Raw genomic sequence first — 23,814 nt, forward strand, 5'->3', positions numbered from 1 at the left:
TTGGCGCCAAAGCTAAACCCGCCGAAACCGCCGGAGGGCACGGACGGCGCCGCCGGGGGACCAGCGGGCGCGGCCGGCGTCGCGCCGGGCCTCGGTGCCTCGCAGATCGTGCACTTCTCGGTCGCGCTGGCAGGGTTTTTGAGCATGCACGTGTCGCACGTCCACTCGCTGCCAGACTTGGCGGCCGGCGCGGCCGGAGCAGCGGGCTTAGCACCGAAGCTGAAGCCTCCGCTCGGCACCGATGGCGGCGCAGGAGGGCCAGACGGCGTAGCGGCCTTCGCTCCCGGCTTCGGCGCCTCGCAGATGGTGCACTTCTCCTTGGCGGAGCCTGGGTTCTTCAGCATGCAGGTGTCGCACGTCCAGTCGCCGTCGGTAATGAGCTTGGGAGCGGACGTGGAGGGAGGTTTCGCGCCGAACGAGAAGCCACCAGAGGGCACGGATGGGGGAGCAGGAGGACCAGAGGGAGCGGCAGCCTTCGCTCCAGGCTTGGGAGCCTCGCAAATAGTGCACTTCTCCGAGGCACTGCCGGGGTTCTTAAGCATGCAGGTGTCACAGGTCCACTCGCCATCGGCAATGAGCTTCGGCGCCGGCGCTGCCGGCTTTGCACCAAACGAGAAGGCACCAGAGGGGACAGAGGGAGGAGCAGGAGGGCCGGACGGGGCCGCAGCCTTCGCACCAGGCTTAGGGGCCTCGCAGATCGTGCACTTCTCCGTAGCACTGGCAGGGTTCTTGAGCATGCAGAGGTCGCACGTCCAGCTAGCGTCAGCCGCAGCGGACTTGGAGGGCGCGGACGGCTCAGGAACCTCCGGAGTGGATTGCAGAAGCGGAGCGGTCTTCGTCGGCGGGGTAAGACGAGACAGCGGCAGGCTGCTCTTCTGGCCAACGAAGGTGAACTCCTCACGTGGCCGCTTGCGCGCCTCCTCCTTAACGACGTCGCTGGGTCCTGGCCGGACGATGGGCATGGTGAAGGTGAAAAAGGGCAGAGCGCTCTTCTCAATGTCAAGCGCAGAGTCCTTGGCGGACAGGAAAATGGCAGCCGGGTTGAAAGAGTTACTGGGGCTGCGAATAGCGGGAGCCGCAGGAACGTTGGACGGGACGTTGATCTCTGATGTCGGCGGGGCGAGCTTGACAGGCTCGGGCTTGAACACGGGCGCGGGCTTGGGCTTAGCCGACGAGAGGATCGAGTCAGTGACGCTTGTCTCGGGCGCTGTGAAGGACTTGGGGGTGTCCGGCTTCGCACGCGACGATCGCAGAGTTGAGGACGAAAGCGAGGGCGTCGGAAGCGGCTTGAACGGTTCAGGCTCCTCAATCATGGACGGCTTGATGACCGGGATAGACTTTGGCGCCTCCTGCGCCACGTCAGAGACAGCAGGGGCAGCCTTCGACGGGCCGGGAGTGGCTTGCGGAGTAGCAAAGAGCTCCTCGACCTCCTCGCGTTCCTCCCGTTCGGGTGTAGCAGATGCGGTAGAAGCGGTCGGCTTGAAGCCGCTGACCATCTCGAGCGTGGTGAGCTTTCGTGTCGAGCCCTTCAGGCGCTCAATCTCCTTAGCTGCACCGCGGCTAGGAGTCGAGCTTCGCAGCGACATTCGCATGCCGCTCGCGGAACGCCGAATGGAGGAGTTCAGAGGCTTGCTCGGAAGAGAAGGCGCGCTGGCCTCGTAAGGGTTAAAGAGAATCTGGGGCTTGGATGGCTCCATGGGAGCAATGTCCGACTCGTACAGCTCCTGCAGGGTATCCGCCGTACGCTTCTTGCCCTCCTTAACAAAGTCGCGCTCCGGCGAGGGGACCATGGTGCGGGACAACGGAGACGGTCGTCGGGCGGAAGCGTTGAAGGCGGCAGCGACTGAAGCAGCGGCGGACAAACCAGGTGAGTCGGAGGATCCGCTTGGGCTGGACTCCTTCGACTTGCCCTTATCACCCGAAGCCTGCTCCTCGTCAAGGTCAACGACCTCGACGTCGGGCACGTCGGTTTTCCGCTTCTTGCCGGCCATCTGATCCTTTGGCGCGTCAAAGTTGAAGAGTGGCTTGAAAGGAACGCGAGGTTTACCGTAGAGACGACGTGATGACATGCCAGGACCGAGGTAGGTCACCTTGCGAGCAGCCCCTGCGCCAGACTTGGGAGGGAGGGGCGCGCTTCCCAGTGAGAAGACTGATCCAGGGGTTGAAACGGAGCCACCGGCAAGTGATCGACGAGGGGTCATGTTCTGCTCATTGTGCTCCGAGGCGTGCGTGCCAGCGCTCCATCCACCGGTCGGCCGGCTCTCCTTCCGCAAGCCCTCGGTGAGCGTCTCGATGACACGGAGATCACTCGGCTGGAGCGGCTCGTCACCCTTGGCGTTCAAGAATGCACGCAAAGCTGCGGAAGATGCTGTTCCCGGCGAGCTCTTCGTAGGGGGAGTGAAGTCGGACTCGGCGATGCGAGTCGTCTGAATGCGAGCAGACGGAGTTGCGTCCACGGCGCGTGACGGGAGCGGCGGGCGGTATTTCTCTCCAGCGTCCAGGCCGAGACCGCCCCAGGAGGTGTGTGTAACCTGTACATCAGCCATGCTCGAAGAAGTCATCACTTACCGAGACAGATCTGCTAGCCCTCAGCGCTCCCTTACCCTGCCGCCAAACTTCGGCACGAGCTTCGAAATCCTCCCCCCTGCGTCCAGCAGCGGCAGCCAGGGAGAAGACGTCCTGACCTCTCATGGCAGAAGGAGGCTCCCCGTTCCACTCATCCTCCGATCCAGAGATGGACTTGTCCTCATCGTCCCCCTTACGGAACGGGTTGGTGACAAAGTTGACGAGCGATGAGAATGATGATCCCTAAACGTTAGCGTCGGATTGCCCACGCCAAGTTTGCCACTCACAAGACGGCTGGTGGAGTGCGGTCGCCTCAACGTCTTTTCCTGGCGCGAGTATGGGCTAGCCGCAAGGCGCTCGGCACGCAGATCCTTGCGAGAAGAGGAGCGGTTCATTGTTGATGTAGGAGGGGAAAGAAGTTGGTCGGAAGGGTCGGCCCAAACAGGGTTCGCTGCGGACACGGATGGAGGGGCCAGGTCACTGCCTTTTTGAAAGTGCTGTCGATGATTCTTGCTCGAGATCGGCTTGGAACAGCCGCAGATGAGGCCGCACAGGTGCCGGGATGGATAGATGGAAGGATAATGAACGACGTCAGGAAAGTGTATTCTTCAATCAGAGGCGAGATCATGTTGGTAACGTGGTTCTTGCGTGGCAAATAGTTACGTAAGGAGCATCATCGAAGTTGAATCAACCACCTCCACCGGCTAGGACGCGTCCAAATATCGCGGGAGACGCGCCTGTTATGACCCCCTGTAGTATACATAACCCTCGCCACCAGCACTTGGTTATAACACACTCAAGCAAGATGTCTGGTGAGTGAATGGAGTTTTACAGTCTGAACGAGAACTATGCTGATAGGAGACGGCGAGACTCCCAGCCCCATGAAGGCACCCGCCGGCAAACAGCGCAAGTTGAAGCGTATTATGGACTCGGATGACGAGGCCGACTCGCCTGTTAAGGCCAAACCTGAGACTAGTATGCTGTATGATACTCTTTCGATAAGCTGACTGTAGTCTCGCCTCCTCCGGCGAAGAAGGCTAAAACAGCTGCACCTGTTGCCTCCATCTTCAACATGGCGAAGCCTAAGGCGCCTTCGCCCAAGGAGGCCGCTAAGGAAGAGACCAAGCCCGCAAAACCCTCGTCACAAAACGGCAAACCGCTTGCTTCTATCTTCCAGAAGCCTGTCAAGGTGGAGAAGCCGAAGGATGACGAAGAGCACGTCCCCGTCGAGGAGGAAGAGGGTGAGGATGAGATCAGCGACGAGGAGATGGAGGAGCAGGAGGAGAAAGCTGCCAGCAAGCTGTGAGTGGAATCGAAGATATCTGAGCTGACGTTAGCGCTTCTATCTTCACCAAGAAGACGGCACCGGTGCCTGTCGCGGACAAGGGTTGGAAAGAGGGCGAGCCGTGAGTCGACTAATCTCGAATCAACTGACACCGCAGCGTCCCCTACGCCGCCCTCGTGTCGACTTTCGAGAAGATTGAGGCTACCACGAAACGATTGGAGATCCTCCAGATCCTCACGCAGTTCCTGCTGGTCGTTGCAAAGCGTGACCCGGCGAAGGATGCGAAGACCTCTAACCTGCTGAAGGTCGTCTATCTGTGTATCAACCGCCTCTGCCCCGACTACGAGGGTACGGAGCTGGGCATTGGAGAGTCGCTCCTGGTGAAGGCCATTGCTGAGAGTACCGGACGCAATGCCAACAAGATCAAGGAGGACCTGCGCAAGGAGGGCGACCTGGGCAAGGTCGCCATGGTGAGCGGAAGCTCGCGTCCTCAGCTGACATCAGAATTCCCGAAACGTTCAGCCGACGATGTTCAAGCCCAAGCCTCTGACTGTTCCGTCCGTCTTCCAGAGCCTTACGGATATTGCCAAGGTGTCGGGCAACTCGGTACGTCTATATTCAGACGCGCGCTGACATCTTAGTCGCAAGCACGCAAAGTTGGTATCATCAAGAAATTGCTGTCGGCGTGCCAGGGAACGGAGGCCAAGTTCATTATCCGCAGTTTGGAAGGCAAGCTTCGGATAGGTCTCGCTGAGCGATCACTTGTTGTTGCTCTCGCACACGCCATGGTGCTGAAGGAGCTGGGAGACAAGAAGGTCTCTCCCGAGAAGCTCGCTCAGAAGTTGGAGGAAGGATCAGAGGTCGTCAAACAGGTGTACAGGTGGGTACACCCCAAGTGTTGGCATATCTGACCGCAGTGAATTGCCAAACTACGATATCATTGTGCCCGCCTTGATGGAGGGTGGAATCGAGGGTCTGCGCGAGAACTGCAAACTCACGCCTGGTGCGTTGCGGATGGGCGGGAAATGCTAACGCTCAGGTGTTCCCCTCAAGCCCATGCTGGCCAAGCCGACAAAGGCTATCGGAGAAGTGCTGGATCGTTTCGAGGGCAAGCCCTTCACGTGCGAGTACAAGTACGACGGAGAGCGTGCGCAGGTGCACCTGCTGGACGACGGCACGATCTCTGTGTTCAGTCGCAACTCTGAGAACATGAGCGCCAAGTACCCCGATCTTGTGGAGCAGATCCCTCGGGTAAGCTGCGACGATGTAAGGTAGCTGACCATAGTGCATCAAACCCGGGGTCAAGTCGTTCGTGCTTGACTCAGAGGCAGTCGCTTTCGATCTGGAGACGAAGAAGCTGCTGCCGTTCCAGGATCTGAGCCGCAGGAAGCGCAAGGACGTCAAGGCGGAGGACATCACAGTGCGCGTGCACCTGTTCGCTTTCGACCTACTGTATCTGAACGGCGAGGTGAGCTTTCGTAGCTCAACGCGAAAGCTAACAGGCAGAGCCTACTCAAGATGGAGCTGAAGGAGCGCCGCGCGCTGCTGCAGGAGCACTTCACAGCGGTCGAGAGCGAGTTCGGCTTCGCCAAGTCGTCGGACGGGTCGACGACTGAGGAGATCCAGACCTTCCTCGAGGAGTCGGTGAAGGATGGATGTGAGGGCTTGATGGTAAAGATGTTGGCCTCAGATGCGTCGACATACGAGCCCTCGCGACGGTCAATCAACTGGCTTAAGGTGCGTTTCATTTCTAGTGCATGCTAACGCGCAGCTGAAGAAGGACTACCTGTCTGGCGTAGGCGACTCACTTGACCTCGTTGTCGTCGGCGCGTACTACGGCAAGGGTAAGCGCACGAACTGGTACGGAGCGTTCCTGCTCGCGTGCTACGACCCGGATAGCGAGAACTACCAGACCATCTGCAAGATTGGGACGGGTTTCAGCGAGGAGATCCTGAAGCAGTTCTACGACGAGCTGCACCCGCTCGAGCTGACGGGCGGAGCGCGTGGCAACATTGAGGTCGGCGGCGCCAAGCCCGACGTTTGGTTCGAGCCCAAGGTTGTCTGGGAGGTTCTCACTGCGGACCTCTCCCTGAGCCCGGTCTACACCGCCGCACATGGCCTGGTGAGTTAACAGAAGGGCACAGGTAGCTAACAAGCAGATCGAGCAGAGGGGTATCTCGCTCCGCTTCCCGCGCTTCATCAAGGTGCGCGACGACAAGGGACCCGAGGAGGCGACGACTGCGGAGCAGGTGAGTTTCCAAACCGTAGAGCTCAACTGACATCCAGGTCGCAGACTTCTACCAGTCTCAAGCGACAGCCGCGGGCAAGAAGGGCGGCGCCGCGGTTGACGATTTCTGGTAAGCGAGGGTTCTGTAGGCAGTCTGTTCATATGTATGTATATGCCAAGGGTTCATAATGGATGATAAACGAGTGAACATGCAAGCGCTGCATGTCGTCAGCCGAGCTCATCGTCAGAAATTCAAATCAACAACAACAAACTCGACAATGAGCCGCCACCAAAGGGGGATGCCACACGTGCCGGCGATAAAACCGCTCGCCCCCTCGGTGACATATCGCCGAGCTCTGCCCATACTGAGCGCTATATAAGCTCGCGACGCGCGCATCTCGAGAGTTTCTTCTTTGTGCGGCGCCGCGGGTTACAGTTTCCCCTGTTGCTCAACGGTAATCATCGACATCGTTTAGAGCGTCAACCCGATCCGGCAAGATAAACGTGGTCGTCTTAACTCCCTTACTTCCCGGCACTGGTCTCTCGGTTTCGCGGTCTTTTCGAGTCTTCGGATGAGATTTGGCCGTGGGTCGTGGATTGTTGCCGGGGAGTGGGATGGTGGACCATACATTCTCTCATACTCTGTACTTGTTTCTCATGAAGTCCCCATGTCTGCTACACATCTGCACCGCATTGTCCGTCGAAGAACTGCGCAAGTTAGGATCTCACAGCCGTTGCTGGCAAGTTGAACAACACTCAAAATTTCTGGACCTCCACCTCCACTCTGGGGCACCCAGGCTCACCTCCAAATGCGATCTCACGCGCTCGCATAATCTCTCGTTTTCGCACTCATCGCACCGCCGCACTCCCGCACTAAATGGCCAGCCTTCCCAGACTCACAACAGACAGCAACATGATGCATCTGATTCCGAAAAGAGAGCGGGGAACACGGAACAGTGGCGCCAGGCCATGGAGCAAGACGTCATCGACAATCTATCGCAGAGCCTTGACCTTCTCAACAGATGACACGAACCGGACACCCACTGGGATCGTTGGCTGAGTGCCAGCAGTAATGGCTGACTCTCTAGCCGCAGTGATAGCTGGCATCTTCACGCCAGTGGGAGTGGGTTCGGCGCAGCCGTCCCGTCACTCGATCTGGCCGAGATACAACCGGCCAAGGGGCGTGAGACCATTGCCTCCGTCTTCGATGAGCATGTTGACGCGGCTGACGCCACCGAGGTGGTTGGCGTCCGCCATAGCGCCGAACCACGAGTAGCGGCTGTCATGTCAGCGGCGAGATCTCATTTAGCAGTTCCAAGCAGTACTAAGCGGCACCGCATCTCGGACAACTCACTAGATCATGTCGTCGTTGTCGAGGAAGTCGAACGCCTCGCGCGCATACTGCATCACGTCGGTGCACTCCTGGTGCGCGTCCGAGAAGTCGTGGCATGCAAACTCGGACAGAATCAGGGGACGCCCAAACTGCTTCATCGTGTTCACGTCGTTCTTGAGCTTCTGGATGTCGCTCTGGTACGTGTGGAAGTTGATGTAGTCGGGCGCGTCGCTGCATCCGTCAAGGCCGCCGGGACAGATGCCGTCGAAGAACCTCTTGAGCCAGTCAATGTGGTGCGGACCCGAAAGCGCCGGAGAACCCCACTTGGAATTCGGGCACTTCCTCTTCGCTTCCTTCCACGCCCACACGGCGTCGTCCACACCCATGTTGGCCGAGAGGCCCACGGCCGTGTGGTCGGGCTCGTTGAAGCCGAAGATCATGCCGGGGCAGTTGCCGTCCAGCTCGTTCAGGTGCTCGCCGTTCCACCTACTGTCAGCACTGTAAGATGGTCGCCACTCACAGTTGTCCCACAAACTCGGGCGCCTGGGGGATATCCGTCTTCCACAGTCCCCAGTTCCAGAACCAGGTCATCGTGCCGTCCTGCGTCAGCTGGCCGGCAAAGTGGCCTTGCTGGCCCTCCTGGCCCGGCCAGGAGAAGCCACGCTTCGATGAGGCGCCGCGCGACTTCAGAGGCTTAGCGCAGCCCCGGCGTTCGATGGGTTGCGCGGCGGCGTCGGCCGCCATCAAGGCGGCCACGAGCACAGTGGTGGTGGTGAGATGAGCCAGCATCTTGTCGTTAGTCGTTGTCCTGCAGCGTTTGGAGCATCGTGCGCAGCCCAGGCCGACGACTTATGTACCTCCAGGGCGTGCTTACGGGAGCGCTCTGCGTGTGCGCTGTTCCGCCTCGGAAGAGAAGCGGCGGACTCGAACAATAGGGGAGAGCCACAGTGGCCACGGTGCTTACTGTGGCCGTCGTTTCGCTGGCCAATCGACAGCCCAACACGCCACCCCAGAATGCTCCGCGTTTCACCGGCACAAGAGAAGCAGCGACTCACCATTTCCGTCTAGCGGCGGTCGTATTGTGTACAGATGACAGGAGGTGGTCTCACGCTGAGACGAGAACTATCCGCTCCTTTATGCTGCTGCATCGCAGCGCCACTCCAGTCTCCCAGGCCCTACTGCGAGCGCTGCGAGCTGCCCCAGATCCGGCACGAGATGGAGCGTAGCCGGTCATCTCTGAGAAAAGTGCGCGAGCAGTGTCTCATGACTCGCGCTGGCCGCCGCCAGCTCCTTAGCGGTCGTCGCTAGCGCCTTGCATCTCATGAGCCCCATGGAGTCCATGACTAGTGCAATGTTTGTAGCAAAGCCCAAGTGCAAGCCCGATGGGCCCAGTGCAAGCCCCGTGGAGGAGGCGTCAGTGGTTAGGTCTGGCCGAAACGACACTAGCCGGCAGATAGCGTGCTTATCAGTAGTCACTTGTGGTATTTTCAGCAACAGGATCGGGCTAAAAGCGTTTTCGGTAACCATGTCACAGCCGGTATGGACTGTACCCCGATGTTTCGGCTTGCATGGAATGAAGGTTTTACAGCAAAGTGCGCTGAATGTGACAGAGCTCAGCGTCGGAATGAGAACAATCGGTGGTCAGTTGACTGTCATCGTGACGACGAGTCACCGTGTCACAGCAGCTGCGGTCCGACGATTTCGGCGTCTTCTGTGACCGTGGGTAAACGATCGAGATGCTCCGTCACGTTCCCCGTGAATGTGAGAGGTTCTGTGCATAGAGCGGTTCATACGAGCACAAACATTTTCAGTGCCACAAGATGTTGGGGTTGCAAGGAGGCAAGATGTAAAGGTAAACGGTGATAAATCCTCCCTCTCTTTACGAGCTACACTAGAATGGGGTCAATTAATGCCATCGATCATGATCTTGCTTGTCCTGATTGCTTCTTCTCGTCCTCCTCCTCCTCTCGCACCTCCAACCTACAACGCTCCTACGTCGTGAGTGTCGTGGACTAGGTCTACATGCCCTGAGCGATCTGTCCAAGACGCTCAGCGTACTCGGGGAAGTTCTTGAGGAACGCAGCCTGGGCGCGCGAAGCGTGCTCGTAGGTGATGGCGTTGACGAGCTCACCCTCAGTTCGGGCGAGCTTGCCGCTCTTCTCGAACCACTTGATGGCCTCGTCAATCTTGCCCTGCTGGAGAGAGAGCTGGGCGAGGGTAGCAACAGCGACGTCGCAGTCGGGGTCGATCTCAAGGGCCTCCTTGCACAGCGACTCGGCGGCCTGAATGTCCTGCTTCCACTGGAAGAGGGCAAGCGCCTTGTTGACGAAGGGCAGAACGTTCCGCGGCTTGCGGTCCTTGTCAAGCTCGATGGAGCGGTCGAAGCGCTGAACCGACTCGTCGAACTTTTGCTGGTCGAGGAGAATCTCACCGTAGTAGTTGCTGGGCTCTCCGCGGTCGGGGAACTGCTTGAGGATACGACGGAAAGCGGCCATGCTCTTAGCGACCTCTCCCATCTTGTACTGGGCGACAGCGGCCTGGACGTGGGTGAAGATGAACTTGTCATCGAGGTCGATCGACTTCTGGTAGTCGTCAATGGCCTTCTGGTGCTCGCCCATAATGAAGAAGACCTGGCCACGGTGGTAGTAGATGTCGGGGTCGTTGGGGTTGTGCTTGATGGCAGTCTCGAAGTCACCGAAAGCGCTGACGGCGTCGCCGAGCTCCATGTGGACGCTGGCGATCTTAACCCAGCTCTGAACGAAGGTGGGTTCAAGCTCCAGCGACTTCTCGAGGTCCTCCTTGGCACCAGCAGAGTCACCAATGAGGAACTTGAAGGTACCGCGGACGTTGTAAGCCTCGGCCTGGAGGTGCTTGGTGGAGATGCCCTGCTCAATGGCCTCGTTGGTGAACGAGACGGCGTGGGGGTAGTCGGCCGACGAGAGAGCGTCAAAGGCGAGCATGAGAGTCTGGTCACCCTGCGACGGGTTCTCGGGAAGCGAGGGTTTGGGATGGTCACGGAAAGCAGCGAGGTACGAGGAGATGAACGTCGGCGAGGGGAGCTTGGGCTCGCGGGTGGCGAGCATGTCCTTGGCACGGCGGGAGGCGAGCTTCTTCAAGCACCTCTCGACCGCCGCGGCCGCCGCCTCGTCCTGGAAACGCTCAATGATCGTGCACGCAGTGAAGTCTGAGATCAGTCAGCGGCGCGACGCTTTCATTACTCACCCCTGACAGCCTCCTCGTCACGGTCGAGGCGCTCGAGGGCAGTCGCTCTCCTCTTGAGAGCCTTGACGCTTATCGTTAGTTGCAACACCAGCGCAAACACGAATTGCAACTCACTAGGTGCGGTCAAGCTTAAGAGCCTCGTCGCAGTCCTTAACACAGAGGTCGTACTCAGGGGGAGAGTAGTTGGTGTAACCTGATATGTTAGCATCAGAGCCGAAACACGCTGATGCAGCGCCCTCTCCGTCCATCACAAGAACTTACAAGCAGCACGGTTGGAGTAGAAGACAGCGTCCTTCTTGACAGAGACCTCAATAGCCTTCGAGTAGCACTCGACAGCCTTCTTGAAGTCCTTCTTGGCGTAAAGCTTGTTTCCCCGGTCCTTCAGGGTGGCGCCGAGAGCGTTGCGGTCGGCGTCGCTCATAGCGGCAAGACCGGCGGCATCGGGAACACCTAGAACTTTGTCAGCGACCGATACACATTTAACAAGCTGTGTACTTACCGTCAAGAGGGTCATCAGAGACCTTCTCCTCAACCTTCTTCTCGGCCGGCTTGGGCTTGATCTCCTCGAGCAGAGGACCATCGGTGCCCTCACCCTTCAGGAACTTCTCCGACTTTTTGCTCTTCTTCTTCTTCTTGTTCTTGCTGCTTCCAGAAGCGGGGGCGGAACCGGAGCTGCCAGAGCTAGGTCCGCTGCTGCCGGAGCCACGCTGGGTGTAGAGGTAGTAGCCAGCACCGGCCGCGGCGGCAACACCACAGCCAATAAGGATAGCCTTCTGGTTGTCCTCGATGAAGCGCTGAGCGCGGGAGACGAAGCCCTGGGAGGCGTCGGCGGCTTCGGTAGCCAGCTTTTCGACGGGAGCCATGGTGATGGGGAACTTAACGGAGGCGACGAAGTGGGAGCACCGTCGGAAAGATGATCCTTGGCGAAAGTATCGGAGTGCGAAAACGGCAGCCGGAAGTCGACGAACAGCGACGAACGCAGATGACGCTTTTCGCCTATTTGATCCCGCCCCCGGCTTAGATATGAAAACGAGCCCTCCACACACCTCCACCTCCGTAATGATGGCTGTCAGTCTGCCATCTCGGTCATCGTGCTCGCGATGCTGTCATGCACTCATACATGGTCATATGTCGTGACTTTTACAACAAATAGCTACAGGTTCATCATCAACGAAATTCAAATGCACAGGAACGTTGGTGTTGAAACAGTTGGTCTCTGGGCCGTAACTGGTTGAGACGGCGTCGGCGCCGATGGTGACCGGTCGGTCACTTAGTCATTTTGAGGCGCTTAGCTGGCGGCGGCTGCGGTTCCTCTTTGACGACAACCTTTGACCGGGGGGGATGGGCGTCGGCAAAATGAGCGTCGAGTTGTTCAGCTGTAAGGAGGCCAGTGTCCTGGCCCTTCTTCTTGCATTTGAGGCATCGCTTTCGCCGGGGAATTCTCTCCTTTGTCGCGGCTATGGTCAGCTCACCTGCTGTACAGCAGTCGCTCACCAGCAACCACTTTCGGCCACCACTCGGACGCTTCAGCGGAGACGGGTTCGCGGCTAATTTGCATGATGTTCACTTCCCCGGGTGCTTGAGCCTGAAGGACATCCCGGCATGCCAACTCCCATGCCTCGCGCGTGGCCAGATCGAGTGAGCTGAAGTTGCTCAGCTCGCTCTTGAGGTCAGGCAGTCTCCTGAAGACTTTGCCTATGGCCGCTGAGGTCAATGCATGCACCAAAGGAGTTACTTACTGCGATCGGGCTTGCATTCGCGTACAATGTCAAGGCGTTCCAGAAGGGCGGCTTGCACGCGAGGTTGACATTCGTCAAAGGACCACTTGCTTCCCCACCCCATAAACTACTAGTCAGTTCCGTCAACTAAGGGCACTTACCGGAGGAAGTCTGTACCATTTGAATGGCGATCGCTTGCTTCCGTCGGCAGTATAGTTGATTATGTAGAGGAGGGCGGCGAATACCTTGACGCCCGGGTCGGTTTCCGCTTGCGCCGTCACCGAGAACGGGATGTCGAGGAGCTTGAGCAGACGTTTGACTGGCGCATCGAGGAGGATGTCCATACTTTGATGAGTCGAGGTGAATGGAGGGAAGGCAAAACACGAAACTGCTCAACTGCGGGGCTCGCTGTTGATCCACATGATCATCTGTCCAACGGAGCCTTTCTGGTCCACCAGGCGTGTGTTGACGCCCTCCGCTGCTCTCCCACGGGCTAACGTCGCTTGACCCACATCAGTGCCGAGCAAGAATAGTCAGTACCCTGCGCCAACGTCGGTCTGAGTCATTTGGATGCATTTCTACGTTTAGTGGCCACCAGCAGCGGCCTCAGCCTCGTGCATGATGTGGTGTCCCTCCTTAGAGTTGTACCAGGCGTACCTGCATCGTTAGCATTACTCGCTCACTCGCTAGGCATTCGACGCCAATCTCGTCTCTCATCGAGTTTCCGGTAAAGCCCGGCCAATCTCTCAGTCCATCGGTGAGTACTCACTTGTTCTTGCCCCAGACGTAAGTAGCGTAGCCGGCGGCGAAGGGGAGGGCGAAGTAGGGAACCTGAGCGGCGATGCGACGGAAGCCCCAGAAGATGTAGCCGGGGATGGCACCGCGCATAGCAGCCTGCTGGTTGTTGGAGATGGCTGTTGGTATAACGCAAAATAGGTATCGGTCGCGTCGAAATCGTCATCGGGTGAATGTTCGGTCCGAAAGATGGTGGAGGAAAGCGAGATGGCACGGTCGTTCGGACAGCGATGTTTTGCGTAGAAGGAAACATGTCAGCTCGCGCACCTATGCACAGCAGTTCCGCAAGACGTACAGTAGGTGTAGATACCCTTCTGCTTGGGTCCACCCATGGCACCCCACCATCCGATCTGTCCTGTTAGCCGAGCTCCTACTCCGACGCATTCTGTGCCGATCAACTTCGTGGGACTCTCTCGCTCCAACCCGTCCGCAACCCTTCATTTCCAGCGTCCGAACTCCATTGCTCTCAACTAGTCTCGCGTTCCATCGCTGTTGCCCTTGCATGTCGATCGACGCGGTCTCGTCTCAAGCTCGAAGCTTCTCGTTCTATCGGAGTCGAAAAAGTCCGCACACCTAACTCACCCAGGTCTTGCCTGGACTGTCAGTACATTCCCCTCGTTCGGCGTGTACGCACCACCGGGCATGCCGCCCTGAACAACAGTCGAAGGCCTCATTTTGTCGTAGAGTAGTGAGTGGTAGAGGTAGGGAGGACCCAAGTGAGGACGTCGAACACCAAGTTGGGACTCCGTTCCGAGTGGAAATGCTCCCGCTCGAGCGTTCTGTTCCGCGCCCAGCGAATGGGAAAGAGGGCAAACCACCAGGGCAAGTGCCACAGGCCGGCGTTAGGCGCTCACCAGGGTGCTGCTCGCGCAGGACGTCGCTCTGTGGTGCTAAGTGACCACCAATGCATAGCGCTCGGAGTGTCATCGTCAACCACCAGTGACCGCAGACCATGTCCGACTCGCTCCTCTCCAACGTCGCTGGCTTCGCCGCCTTCGGCTTCGGCGTCCGCACCTTCCAGCTCGGCCTCCTTAAGCGTCCCATCTTCTCTAGTGAGACTTCCCACCGACTCGAGACGCACGAACACCCGATGAGGGAAGACCGAGACCCATTCCCGCTACTCGACGTCGACAGCACTCGCGCAGAATTGAGATAAAGGAGTACTCCTTTTGCGCGTCGCTCTATGCTGAACGTGTGATCGGGCGTGCATGGGATCGCGAGCTGCAGCCTGTCAATCTCAGAGCAGCGGATTCGGTCCCCGTCCTCGATCGCTCCTGTTCTGCGTCTCCTGTCCTTGCACGATCACGGACCAAGCTAACAACAGCCCCCTGGACCCACATCGCTTACTCGACCGCCTTCGGAGCCATCGGTTACTGGTACTACTTCGTTGAGCAGAACAGGTGAGTTGATTAACCCCAGGAACGTAGATCAGACTCGGAGCGCGTCAAAGCAGCGCAGCAGCGGAACAAGGGATGCACGGCAACGGAGCTTCCGGGGGTGTTCATTATGAGCCCAGCATTTTCTCGGAGGTCACTGCTCTTGGGCACTGAACTGTTGATCCCGTTTGCGGGAGTTGGAGGGACTGGGGAGTAAGCAACTTGGCTTGCGCCTCAGTGTTAGGATCTCGCACTCCCAACGTCCAAACGCCCTCATTCTGCTGTCCAGCTCCTGTTCCTGATGGCTCTTACGACGAGCTTCTGCGTTTCTGCTTTCCGCCATCTTGTTGTTGTCACGACCGCTAACATTCAGCCGAAAGCTGCTCGAGGAGAAGCGCAGCCAGCTCATCGAGAGCCGGCAAAAGTCGGCGGCTTCTGCTTAGATGGAGCCACCACAACCTGTAGATTATGCAACATATAGGGATTCTTAAAACAAAACATTGCATACGGCATGAATAGAAGACATGTAGCGTGTCCCAGTAGCATCTACGTCACTGAGAGGCAACATGTTGATCGGCGCAGGTCCACCACTGGTCCGCGTCCTGAGCTCTTACGCAGTCAGATCGCCACCTCATACTCAAGACTGACCCCGTTACAAACACCATGATTGCTATACGTCGCTAATGGTATGCATACATCTAACTAAGACCTCTAAACCTCAACCTCAGGCTCGAGGTCACCGAATGGCCTGCTGCGGAAGTAAGACTCGTCGAACCAGTGGACACGGACGAAACCGTCCTCAGCGCCAGAGGCGTAAGCACGGCCCTGAGGGTGGACGGCGAGGGTGTTGATGGGGCCGAAGTGTCCCTTGACACGGCCGATCTCCTCCTCGAAGAGCTTGTGCCAGAATCGCGACTCGAACTTTCCGGCGCGGCTCGAGGTGGTGGTGACGTTCATGGCGTCCTGGCCACCTCCGAGAATAACGTAGGGCCTGAGAGGGGCAATGCAGGCCGAGTTGAGGGGAGTCTCGGTGGGGTAGACTTTCATCTCCTCGAGGGTCTCGGTGTCGAAGATACGGGCGGTCTTGTCCTTGCACGAGGTGATGAAGTACGTTCCGTCCGGCGAGAGCTGGATGTCGGTGATGACGGCGTTGTGCGAGTCGGTGTTGGCGATAACCTCCTCGCCCGTCTTAGCGTCGTACTTGGCGACCTTTCCGTTCTCGTGTCCCGTGATGATCGACTCGGAGAGCGGGGCCCAGAGGGCGACGGTGGCCTTCGAGCCAGAGAGGATGATCTCCTTGGTAGGAGTCTTTGATGACGCGGCGGGGTCCTCGCGGTTGACCTTGAACGTCCTGATAACACTCGGCTGTCCTTGCCTCTGCTCGGTGATGCAGAGAGCCTGCTCGTCGTCCTCGCTCCAAGCCACACGCGTCACAGCCGTCAAGAACTCCCAAACGCACAGGCACTTGCCCGTCTGCACATCCCATAGCCTCATCGTGTTGTCGGCGGCACCAGTCAGGAGGTATTTCGTTTGCGCTGGAGGTTAGCTTGTCCGTGCATTGCCACCGGCAAGAACAATGGATGGCAACTCACAGTCAACCGCAAGCGACCACACCGAACCATTGTGGCCGTTGAATGTACCGAGGCGCTCTCCGTTCGAGGTGAACCAGGCGTTGACGACCTTGTCCTTGGACGCGGAGAAGAGGAGGTCGCCCTCGGCGTTGAAGACGATCTGAGTGAGCGAACGCTCGTGACCTGTCTGTCAGCCCGAGATCCCGTTTTGACCGATTTCATCGCTGTTTCTCGCCCACGAAAGCTAGAAACTTCGTTCCAACGCACCCTGAAGAATAATCGGCTTCTGTAGACGTTGTCAGCGCTGTTCGGCATGCGTTTCTGTAGCACTTACCATGGCTTTTGAGGTCGTTTTTGTTATTTCTGCCAACTGCGACGTGCACAATGAACAAATCTCTAGCAGGACCCTCAGGAGGCCACGGTCTTACGGCTATTTCCGCAATGTGGCACACCGTCCAGTATAAGTTCAGATTTCGTTTTGCTGCTTTACCATCTCCCACTCTAGCACCCACATGCATGCTTCGACGCAGACCGACTCCCGAACAAACGACTACGCGAACGAAGCGGGCTAAAATGCAAGCCATGTATCGAAATTTGGCAGTCGCTGTATAAGAACTGATGGCGAATGACTGCCGGTTGTCTATCGCGGCCCGACTGATGACCTGCGACCAGCGACCAACGAGCTGAACAACAGAAACGCAGCGACAGATCAGGGAGATACAGTGAGGTGTATTCATTACTCAGGTCACAGTAGTCCTCAAAGTTATCAGACGCTGTGAGGGCCGGGGGGCCGCGCTGCTGGAGGCGAGTTATGCGGCCAGTAAGTCAGCGTAGCGGGTTGTTGAGCCTCTTTCTGCGCATGGAAGATCTGCATGGTGGAACCCCTGCGCGTTGACTTCGGTTCGCCGGAAAGCCACGTTCACACGTTGTTAATGCGGCCAATGTGGAGGTGTTGATACGGCGGTGAGTGTTCGACAGTTAGTTTGTTTGGTTCACCCATCTCGTCTCCCTCTTTCTGTCCTATGAAATCTATGCATAAGATATGCGGAAACCGAACACTGGGTATATCATGCACAACAATGATCCCTTGAATACCTTCTCCTCCGTCGTACAATTAGAATCGCTGCTTCATCCTGGCGCCAACAGTCTTCAGGTGGGCGTAGACCTTGCCTGGCGGCGATCCGAGAATGAGCGAGACGATCGCGTCACGCGCAATCTTGATGTTCTGGACGGAGCCGAGGATGTGGATCTGGCTGAGACGGTCAGCTGGCAGCAGGTACATCAACTTACGTGTCGGCAAGAACAATTCGTGTTCGGCTCGCGTTCTCGATGGTGAACTTGACCTTACCGCCCTCACCGGCAATACGACCTGAAGTTAGACAACGGCACAATTCGAAGTACAGCCGGGCAGAAAGCAATAGAGGATATCCCCGTGAAGATCTTAAGCCTCTGTCAACGAGGAATACATGCTCTCAATAACAGAGGTGTCCACGGCGGGCACATGTCACGTTCCTCGCAAGCTTCCATGGCCTGCACAACACTCACCGATGGCACGAGCAAGGTGGTCACCGTGAAGCGTCTTGACGTCCTTGATCTCGAACGAGTCAATGTACAGATCGTCCAATCGAAGGAGAGCAATCGCATCCTGCTTGTCAGCACCAGTCCTCCCAACCTCTCAAGAAACATACGTTGACGTCAAACCCGAGAGCGAAAGCCTTGACGAAGTCGGCACCCTTCTGAACAGCTCCCGAGTCGACAGTGTGTCCGGAGCTCTGCAGGTTAGCAACACCACGGGCAAATCTTCAATCACCTTGATCTCCACAGCTCTCCTCTTAACGTTCATCCTGACCTGGAGGCCGAGCATCGCGACCATCGGGGTGTAGAGATTGACCCATTCCCGCTTGAGAGGGGTCATGCGATGCGGGGGGATGGGAACGCGACGGAACTCTCCCTTGATGACGCTGCTCTGCTCAGCAGCACTCAGAGGAGCAAATCCAGAGCTCGAAGTCGAAGCCTGAGCACCGCCGGACTGGTTGATGTCGACCGCGTCGTCGTCGATGTCCATTCCGGACTCGACCTTGGAGACCTTCGGGGCCTTGGGCTTGACGACCGAGATCTCCTGGGGCGCCTCGAGCTGCGCCTGGAGCGCCTTTTGACGATGTGATTTGTGAGCCATATTGGTGTGTCTAGGTGTGTTGAGCGTGTGTAGGTTGTAGTGTGATGAGATGCAATCGGTGGTGCTAGATGTCACCGCTGCAGGGGGCAGGCATGCAGATCGAAGTCTTGCTGCAACTTTTGCAAGGCCACGTGCGGTGGCAAATCTGATTATGACGTGGGCTGTGATACGCGGTTGGACGCGATTATAACCGTGCCTGGAAGTGACTGTGTACATCGTGCAGCTCGATAATCTTCGAATTGCATCGTCCACCGACTCAGCGCTCGTCAAACGTCATGCCCAAGGCCGGAAAGGGCAGGGCAGCTCAAAAGGAGGCGGCAAAGAAACACCCTGCTCCCTACTCCCGCGATAAACCAGCATCAGATGACAAGTCGAATCATTCGATCCAGGACGATGGCAAACCGAGTCGAAAGCGCCGCAAGACTAAGGGCCAGGACCTGAACGCGGAAGCCAGCAGCAGCAGCAGCAGCAGCAAGAAGGCGAAGGGAGACGAAATCCTAGATCAAGAAGCTGCGGTTGCTGAAACTGCCGAAGCCGAGTCTGGGTCTGTCGAACCTGGAGGAAGCTTCACTCAGCCTGCTATGCCAGCCTCCACCTCGGAAGCCGCCGTCGTGGGCATTGAGCAGGAGAGGAGCAAGAAGAGTAAGAAAGATTCTGAGCACTCGGCATCTCCCGAGCCCAAGAAGAAGAAGACGAAGCATGAGCTGCGTGAGCTGCAAGCGCGCTTCCAGGAAGCTCAGGCTGCCGCGGATGCTGCGCAGGCGGAGCTGCAGAAGAAGATCGCAGAGCTCGAGAAGACGGTCGCCGAGCAAGCCGCTCAGCTGGAGACGAAGACGACTACAATTGATAACACAAACAAGGTGGGTTTTTGGTGGGTGCCGACGCTGACCACAGCTTCTCGCATCCATGGACGAGCACCGCAGCGCCGTCAGGGAGGCTCTTACGTGTGGAATCTGCATGGACGTCATCGACGAGCCTCACGCGTGAGTACACACACTCCGAGCAACGCTGACATTTAGACTGCAGTGTGGTCATACTGCTTGCCGCACTTGTCTCTTGCAATGGTTCCGATCTCCGACTGCTTACCCTGCACCCGACATTGAGAACGTTGAGCCCGAGGACGACCTGACGTACCGAACGAAGCAGTGCCACCTCTGCAGAGAGAACGTCTACATTCGTCCCGTGCGAGTGTTTGCTGTCGGTTACATTGCCGAGTCAATTGGTCTGACGCGCACCAAGTCGTCTCCAGCTGCCAACAAGGTCGCAGGGGCTCCTGCTGTCGCTAAGAGTGAGACGGATCTGTGGGCGAAAACTTTCCCGCCAGACACTACGAGCTACGTTTCCTGGGACGACGCCGACGGTGTCTGGAGATGTCCCAAGTGTGGGTGCGAGGTCGCTTCCGGGGAATGTCAGGGTTGTCACGCCCAGTTCAGCGACGCGGACGACTCCAGCGACTCGGATGATGAGGACGATGAGGACGAGGACGACGACATGTCTGGCGGCGAGAGCGACATCGAGCCCGAGGTGTACCGACCGGTCATTCGCACTGCTCTCCCCGGCCGCCGACCCGCTCGCGACAGCGACGATGACAGCGTGCATGCCAGCCACCTGCTGAACACGTTGGACCTTCTCGCCGATGAGGCATCCGAGGAAGAGGGAAGCTACGATTCCGACTCTGGTAGTGACAGGAGCCGGGGAAGCTCTGATTCTTCGCCCACACCGACCAGCACACCGACGCTGTACCCGCGTCGCGATCTTTACCCCGATGACGAGGATCTAGAGGCTGCCGGTGATGAGGGTTACGAATCCTCCTTCATCGACGACACCGACGGTGAAGCGGGTGAGGAGATTGACCGCGGCAGCGAGAGTGAGGTCAGCGTTGCCGGAATCGGAGAGAACTCAGAGGACGAGATCGAGGAGCGCGTCGAGCGCAAGCGCCACCGCCGCGATCGTAGCGGAGGTCGCTCGGCCCGCCGCAACGATTCAGATGAGGACGACGTGCAGATCGTGGATGAGCCGTCAGTGGATGAGCTTCGTGCGCGCCGCGCCGCCAGGTTTGGGTGAGTACAGCACGGCAGGAGGTTCCATGAGACGTGTGCTGACTGCAGCAGAGGAGGGGAAGAACGCGCTGAGCGCGCTGACTCGAGCCAGCCCGTTCATCGCCGCTCGCGCCGGGTTATTGAGGTCTCAGACGACGAGTAATGTTGTAAATTATCGCATAGCCTCAGATGCTAGCCGCCATGTGTATACTAGCAACTTTGGGGCGGTCACGCTAGGGCGCGATCAGACCTTGCAGTGCTGTCACAACTACTGACTCGATGAACAACTGACACACGACCTGTGCCGTCCTGAAAAATTCTAATCCCAGACTTGAGCCCCAGAGATCGGCTGTGCTGTGAGCGCAGGCACCCGAGACAACCAAGATCGCTTGGCCGCGATGGTCGCAGCATCCCGCGTCGGCGTGCTCGGTGCAAATCATAACGCAAACCAAGATCTGAGGTGCGGAGCTCACGGAGCACGGAGCGCGGAGTTCGGACCGAGGATCACTTGACCTGCCTAGTGTGCCGTCCTTATCAGTTGGGGCGGAGGTGTGAATACCGAAAGCCAGGTCAGGCTCGGCGCCACTCCGCCACGCCGACGCTACTCGCCGTGACGACCAGTCACACATCACATGGTGTACACCTGGGCAGACAGTGCCAGCTAGTGCAGGCACGGGTCACTTGGGCGGCCCCTCCCCTCTTGCACAGACGGTGTGGCACACTGCTAAACTGCGCGTGGAAGATATCCTCCAAGCCGAAAGTAGACCAGAGCTGAGAACTGGCGCGCCATCACGCCAGCCTCTAGCAGATCACATGGATCGGCAGCACGCTAGCGCTTGTGGAGTGGAAGCGTGCGACAGTGGCGGAACCGAAGGCAGGTCCTTAGGGCCCCGTAGTCCCACAGAATCCCACACTGGGGCGGTCATTCACAGGCACACGCATCGCATCGCCCGCCCCCGCGCGGGGTGTGGCGGGGCGTGGGGTGATTTCATCCGGACGAGGGGGGCGCGGCCGAACACCTGTTAGTCGTGAGAAGCGATGCCGATGCCGAGATCAATGGTGGAGCCGCCGAGGCAGGCATGGGGCAACAGGCTGCGCAGTCGGCGATGCGGGGCCAAGCGGATCGACTGCGCGGCGGCGGGCACACGGGGGACGTAATCGAGTAGCTGGGGAACTGTTGGTCCCCGCTTGTGCACGCTTGTGCACTGGGAAGTACTGAAGGCTGCCTGGGAGCTGTAAATGGCGCGGGAAGTTGCCACTCGTGCCCGCCGCTGGCTGTGTTGACATCCAGAAGGTGGCCCCTTCTCTCACGCGCCGCGAAGGTTGCACGTTGGACAAATCGACGTGCTGGTGGTGTCGCGAGGAACGCTCAGCTGATCAATCCATAAACTTAGTCGGGTAACGCCCACTCACGAGTATCCGGGTGGGGATCGGAGCAGCGCGATGTGCTGCTGCAACTGGTCGTAACTCTCGGACGCGAGGGTGCCGGAACGGCAGGGTTCGATATCAAGTTAGGGACTGTCACGATACGACACAATCACCAGGGCCGGAAACCCACAAGGGCTCACATGGGCGCCCACATGGGCTAACGTGAGCTTGGCGCCGGATTCCGAGCGCTTCCAGCAGGCCATGCCAGATGGTAACGCGAACAGCTGATCACCCCGTACCCCGAACGGGGGTCAGCGGGGGTCGCCCACTGCAACAACGCCCGTTCCTAATCTTACGACTGTGTCGATACCGACCCCAGCTGCTTCAACCTCTGGCGCTTGGCGCCTGCAGCGCCGCCTCGCACAGCATGCATCTACTGATCACATCAGTTGAGCCCAGCCCGAGCCCTCGCCCGCTGACTAGCGCCGTGCCTCGCCTCGCCTGTTGTTGCGATCTCGCGAGTGTCGGATTCCCGATCTCGCAACGCTCGCGACACGGAGGGTCCGCAGCAACGCGGACCCCCAGACCTCCCAGCGGCGCTGCCGGGGCTTGAGGGCGCATCGCAGCGTCGGAGGCATGCCGCCTCAGAGCGCCGCAGGACAAGGCGGCCGGACGGGCTAAGTCATCGTGCCTGTCTCCTCTGTCACGTTGGCGGTGCTGATTCTGACTGGCTGTGCGGGTGGCACCGGCATGGATGCAACCCAAAGCGACCATCGTGCAATCGGCAGCAGTTGCAAAACGAGGGGGTTTGAATTCAAAACGCCAGGCAGCTGCTGGCTGCATTGAAGCAGGCGATAGACGGCGACTGCGGAAGTGAACAGGAAAGCTATCCAGGATGGCAGACTGCGGAAAGTGAGCCAAGGAAAGACTCCTCCGGGATCGATGCCCCACACGTCCCTCCCGCATGTCCCACAGGCTGCCCCGCTGATGAGCCCACTCTATCTGTCTGCTTGTTGGACGGGACGGCGAGGAGCGCGAGGAACGCAATCTCAGATCCACCTCTGGCAGCAGGGTGCGCACTCCTCGGTCTTGCTAGCGTATCGTCTAGGCAAGGACTTGCACCCTTCCCAATCTTGCTGGGTAGCCTAACGCGTGCCTCCCCCTCCTCCTCCGACCTCACTACGATCGGCGCGCCCCATGGAACTCCAGAGGCTCCAAAGTCTTGTCTCGCTTACACCTCGAGCACACGCACGCACTTGCGCCTCCTCTTCAACACTCGCGTGTCGCGGCGTCGGCGGCGTCAGTGCCACTCGATCAACCGCGTACCTGGTCGTGAACCTCCACCCCAGGCTTGAATGTCCTCTCAAACATGAATCTGCCGAGATTGTGCAGGCGACAATTGGAAACGAGGCGCAGCATTAGGTCTGTCAGGCACGTCTTCGTCCTCCCCACTGGCGTCCACAGGCGGAGCATCCGAGTGGCGGCGGAGTTGGCTGTGAGATCTAACTCAAATTTCCGAGAATCGGGTCAGCTTCCTCTGCCTTTCCACCCCCGCTGCTGCTACCGTTCCTGAGTGCCGGCGGACCAGATGCTCATTCCCAACACGACGGTGTCCGCTGGATGGGGCAACTGGGACGAGTAACTCCGATGCTCCGTCCAAGTGATCAGGTCCACAAGTAGTCCGCCGACTACCACCGCCCACCGTTCCGCAGGAGGTGGCACGGACTGCCCTCGGGATCGGGGAGGAGAGGGTCAACCCCATCTCTTCCCCAGGTCATGCGACCACCTCTTGATCCTCTGGGCTATTCCTGTCCTCTAGCTGAACGACAGCGTATGCTGCCCATCTAGCGTCCTTTGACAAGGCCCCCACGAAAGTCTCAGTGTCACTCTCATCATCCCCAGCGAGCCCTCGAGGCCCCCCCTTCACCCCCGGGCGACCTGACTGCGACGTCGCATTGGGAAACTCTACGTTGATACAGAGCTCGGTAAACGCGTAGTTTTGCGGCTCGAGCAGGGGCTCAAGGCGAGCAGGGTATAGGGTAGAGGGTAGATAGGAGAATGAGGTCCTTGGAACCCGTTCCTGGCCAGGGGAATATATCACGTGCATAGGTGTCGAATGCGGCTTCGTGCTCGTACCCT

At 58.5% G+C, this 23,814-nt stretch overlaps 10 protein-coding genes across 10 annotated transcripts; 4 read left to right on the plus strand and 6 right to left on the minus strand.

The window, feature by feature from the left end:
* Positions 1-3,370: 3,370 nt before the first annotated feature.
* A1Q1_02929 (DNA ligase) lies at positions 3,371-4,761 on the plus strand (the record flags this gene model as incomplete). The annotated part of the gene is made up of 5 exons (XM_014324158.1): positions 3,371-3,377; positions 3,424-3,540; positions 3,612-3,867; positions 4,008-4,456; positions 4,499-4,761. 5 exons carry the CDS (start codon positions 3,371-3,373, stop codon positions 4,759-4,761), a joined length of 1,092 nt encoding a protein of 363 aa, XP_014179633.1.
* Positions 4,762-4,906: 145 nt separating this feature from the next.
* On the plus strand, positions 4,907-6,211 carry A1Q1_02930 (DNA ligase; the record flags this gene model as incomplete). The annotated part of the gene is made up of 6 exons (XM_014324159.1): positions 4,907-5,101; positions 5,157-5,318; positions 5,369-5,587; positions 5,628-5,972; positions 6,019-6,099; positions 6,137-6,211. 6 exons carry the CDS (start codon positions 4,907-4,909, stop codon positions 6,209-6,211), a joined length of 1,077 nt encoding a protein of 358 aa, XP_014179634.1.
* Positions 6,212-7,223: 1,012 nt separating this feature from the next.
* A1Q1_02931 (uncharacterized protein) lies at positions 7,224-8,199 on the minus strand (the record flags this gene model as incomplete). Its single annotated transcript, XM_014324160.1, has 3 exons — positions 7,224-7,356; positions 7,432-7,896; positions 7,946-8,199. The coding sequence occupies 3 exons, from the start codon at positions 8,197-8,199 to the stop codon at positions 7,224-7,226; spliced, it is 852 nt and encodes a 283-aa protein (XP_014179635.1).
* A 1,229-nt stretch (positions 8,200-9,428) lies between these two features.
* A1Q1_02932 (ADP/ATP carrier receptor) lies at positions 9,429-11,495 on the minus strand (the record flags this gene model as incomplete). Its single annotated transcript, XM_014324161.1, has 5 exons — positions 9,429-10,594; positions 10,633-10,700; positions 10,747-10,825; positions 10,894-11,082; positions 11,132-11,495. The coding sequence occupies 5 exons, from the start codon at positions 11,493-11,495 to the stop codon at positions 9,429-9,431; spliced, it is 1,866 nt and encodes a 621-aa protein (XP_014179636.1).
* Positions 11,496-11,898: 403 nt separating this feature from the next.
* Positions 11,899-12,694, minus strand: A1Q1_02933 (uncharacterized protein; the record flags this gene model as incomplete). The annotated part of the gene is made up of 4 exons (XM_014324162.1): positions 11,899-12,089; positions 12,127-12,327; positions 12,372-12,456; positions 12,512-12,694. 4 exons carry the CDS (start codon positions 12,692-12,694, stop codon positions 11,899-11,901), a joined length of 660 nt encoding a protein of 219 aa, XP_014179637.1.
* A 240-nt stretch (positions 12,695-12,934) lies between these two features.
* Positions 12,935-13,819, minus strand: A1Q1_02934 (uncharacterized protein; the record flags this gene model as incomplete). Its single annotated transcript, XM_014324163.1, has 4 exons — positions 12,935-13,007; positions 13,120-13,264; positions 13,441-13,580; positions 13,728-13,819. The coding sequence occupies 4 exons, from the start codon at positions 13,817-13,819 to the stop codon at positions 12,935-12,937; spliced, it is 450 nt and encodes a 149-aa protein (XP_014179638.1).
* A 278-nt stretch (positions 13,820-14,097) lies between these two features.
* On the plus strand, positions 14,098-14,301 carry A1Q1_02935 (uncharacterized protein; the record flags this gene model as incomplete). Its single annotated transcript, XM_014324164.1, has 1 exon — positions 14,098-14,301. One exon carries the CDS (start codon positions 14,098-14,100, stop codon positions 14,299-14,301), a length of 204 nt encoding a protein of 67 aa, XP_014179639.1.
* A 931-nt stretch (positions 14,302-15,232) lies between these two features.
* On the minus strand, positions 15,233-16,429 carry A1Q1_02936 (uncharacterized protein; the record flags this gene model as incomplete). Its single annotated transcript, XM_014324165.1, has 4 exons — positions 15,233-16,056; positions 16,114-16,275; positions 16,360-16,378; positions 16,427-16,429. 4 exons carry the CDS (start codon positions 16,427-16,429, stop codon positions 15,233-15,235), a joined length of 1,008 nt encoding a protein of 335 aa, XP_014179640.1.
* Positions 16,430-17,206: 777 nt separating this feature from the next.
* Positions 17,207-18,268, minus strand: A1Q1_02937 (chaperone; the record flags this gene model as incomplete). The annotated part of the gene is made up of 5 exons (XM_014324166.1): positions 17,207-17,345; positions 17,383-17,461; positions 17,638-17,737; positions 17,781-17,864; positions 17,942-18,268. The coding sequence occupies 5 exons, from the start codon at positions 18,266-18,268 to the stop codon at positions 17,207-17,209; spliced, it is 729 nt and encodes a 242-aa protein (XP_014179641.1).
* Positions 18,269-18,543: 275 nt separating this feature from the next.
* Positions 18,544-20,470, plus strand: A1Q1_02938 (uncharacterized protein; the record flags this gene model as incomplete). Its single annotated transcript, XM_014324167.1, has 3 exons — positions 18,544-19,251; positions 19,295-20,328; positions 20,380-20,470. 3 exons carry the CDS (start codon positions 18,544-18,546, stop codon positions 20,468-20,470), a joined length of 1,833 nt encoding a protein of 610 aa, XP_014179642.1.
* Between the last annotated feature and the right edge of the window lie 3,344 nt (positions 20,471-23,814).

This window comes from Trichosporon asahii (genome assembly GCF_000293215.1).
Source record: "Trichosporon asahii var. asahii CBS 2479 unplaced genomic scaffold scaffold00051, whole genome shotgun sequence".
In the NCBI taxonomy this organism is placed as follows: domain Eukaryota; kingdom Fungi; phylum Basidiomycota; class Tremellomycetes; order Trichosporonales; family Trichosporonaceae; genus Trichosporon; species Trichosporon asahii.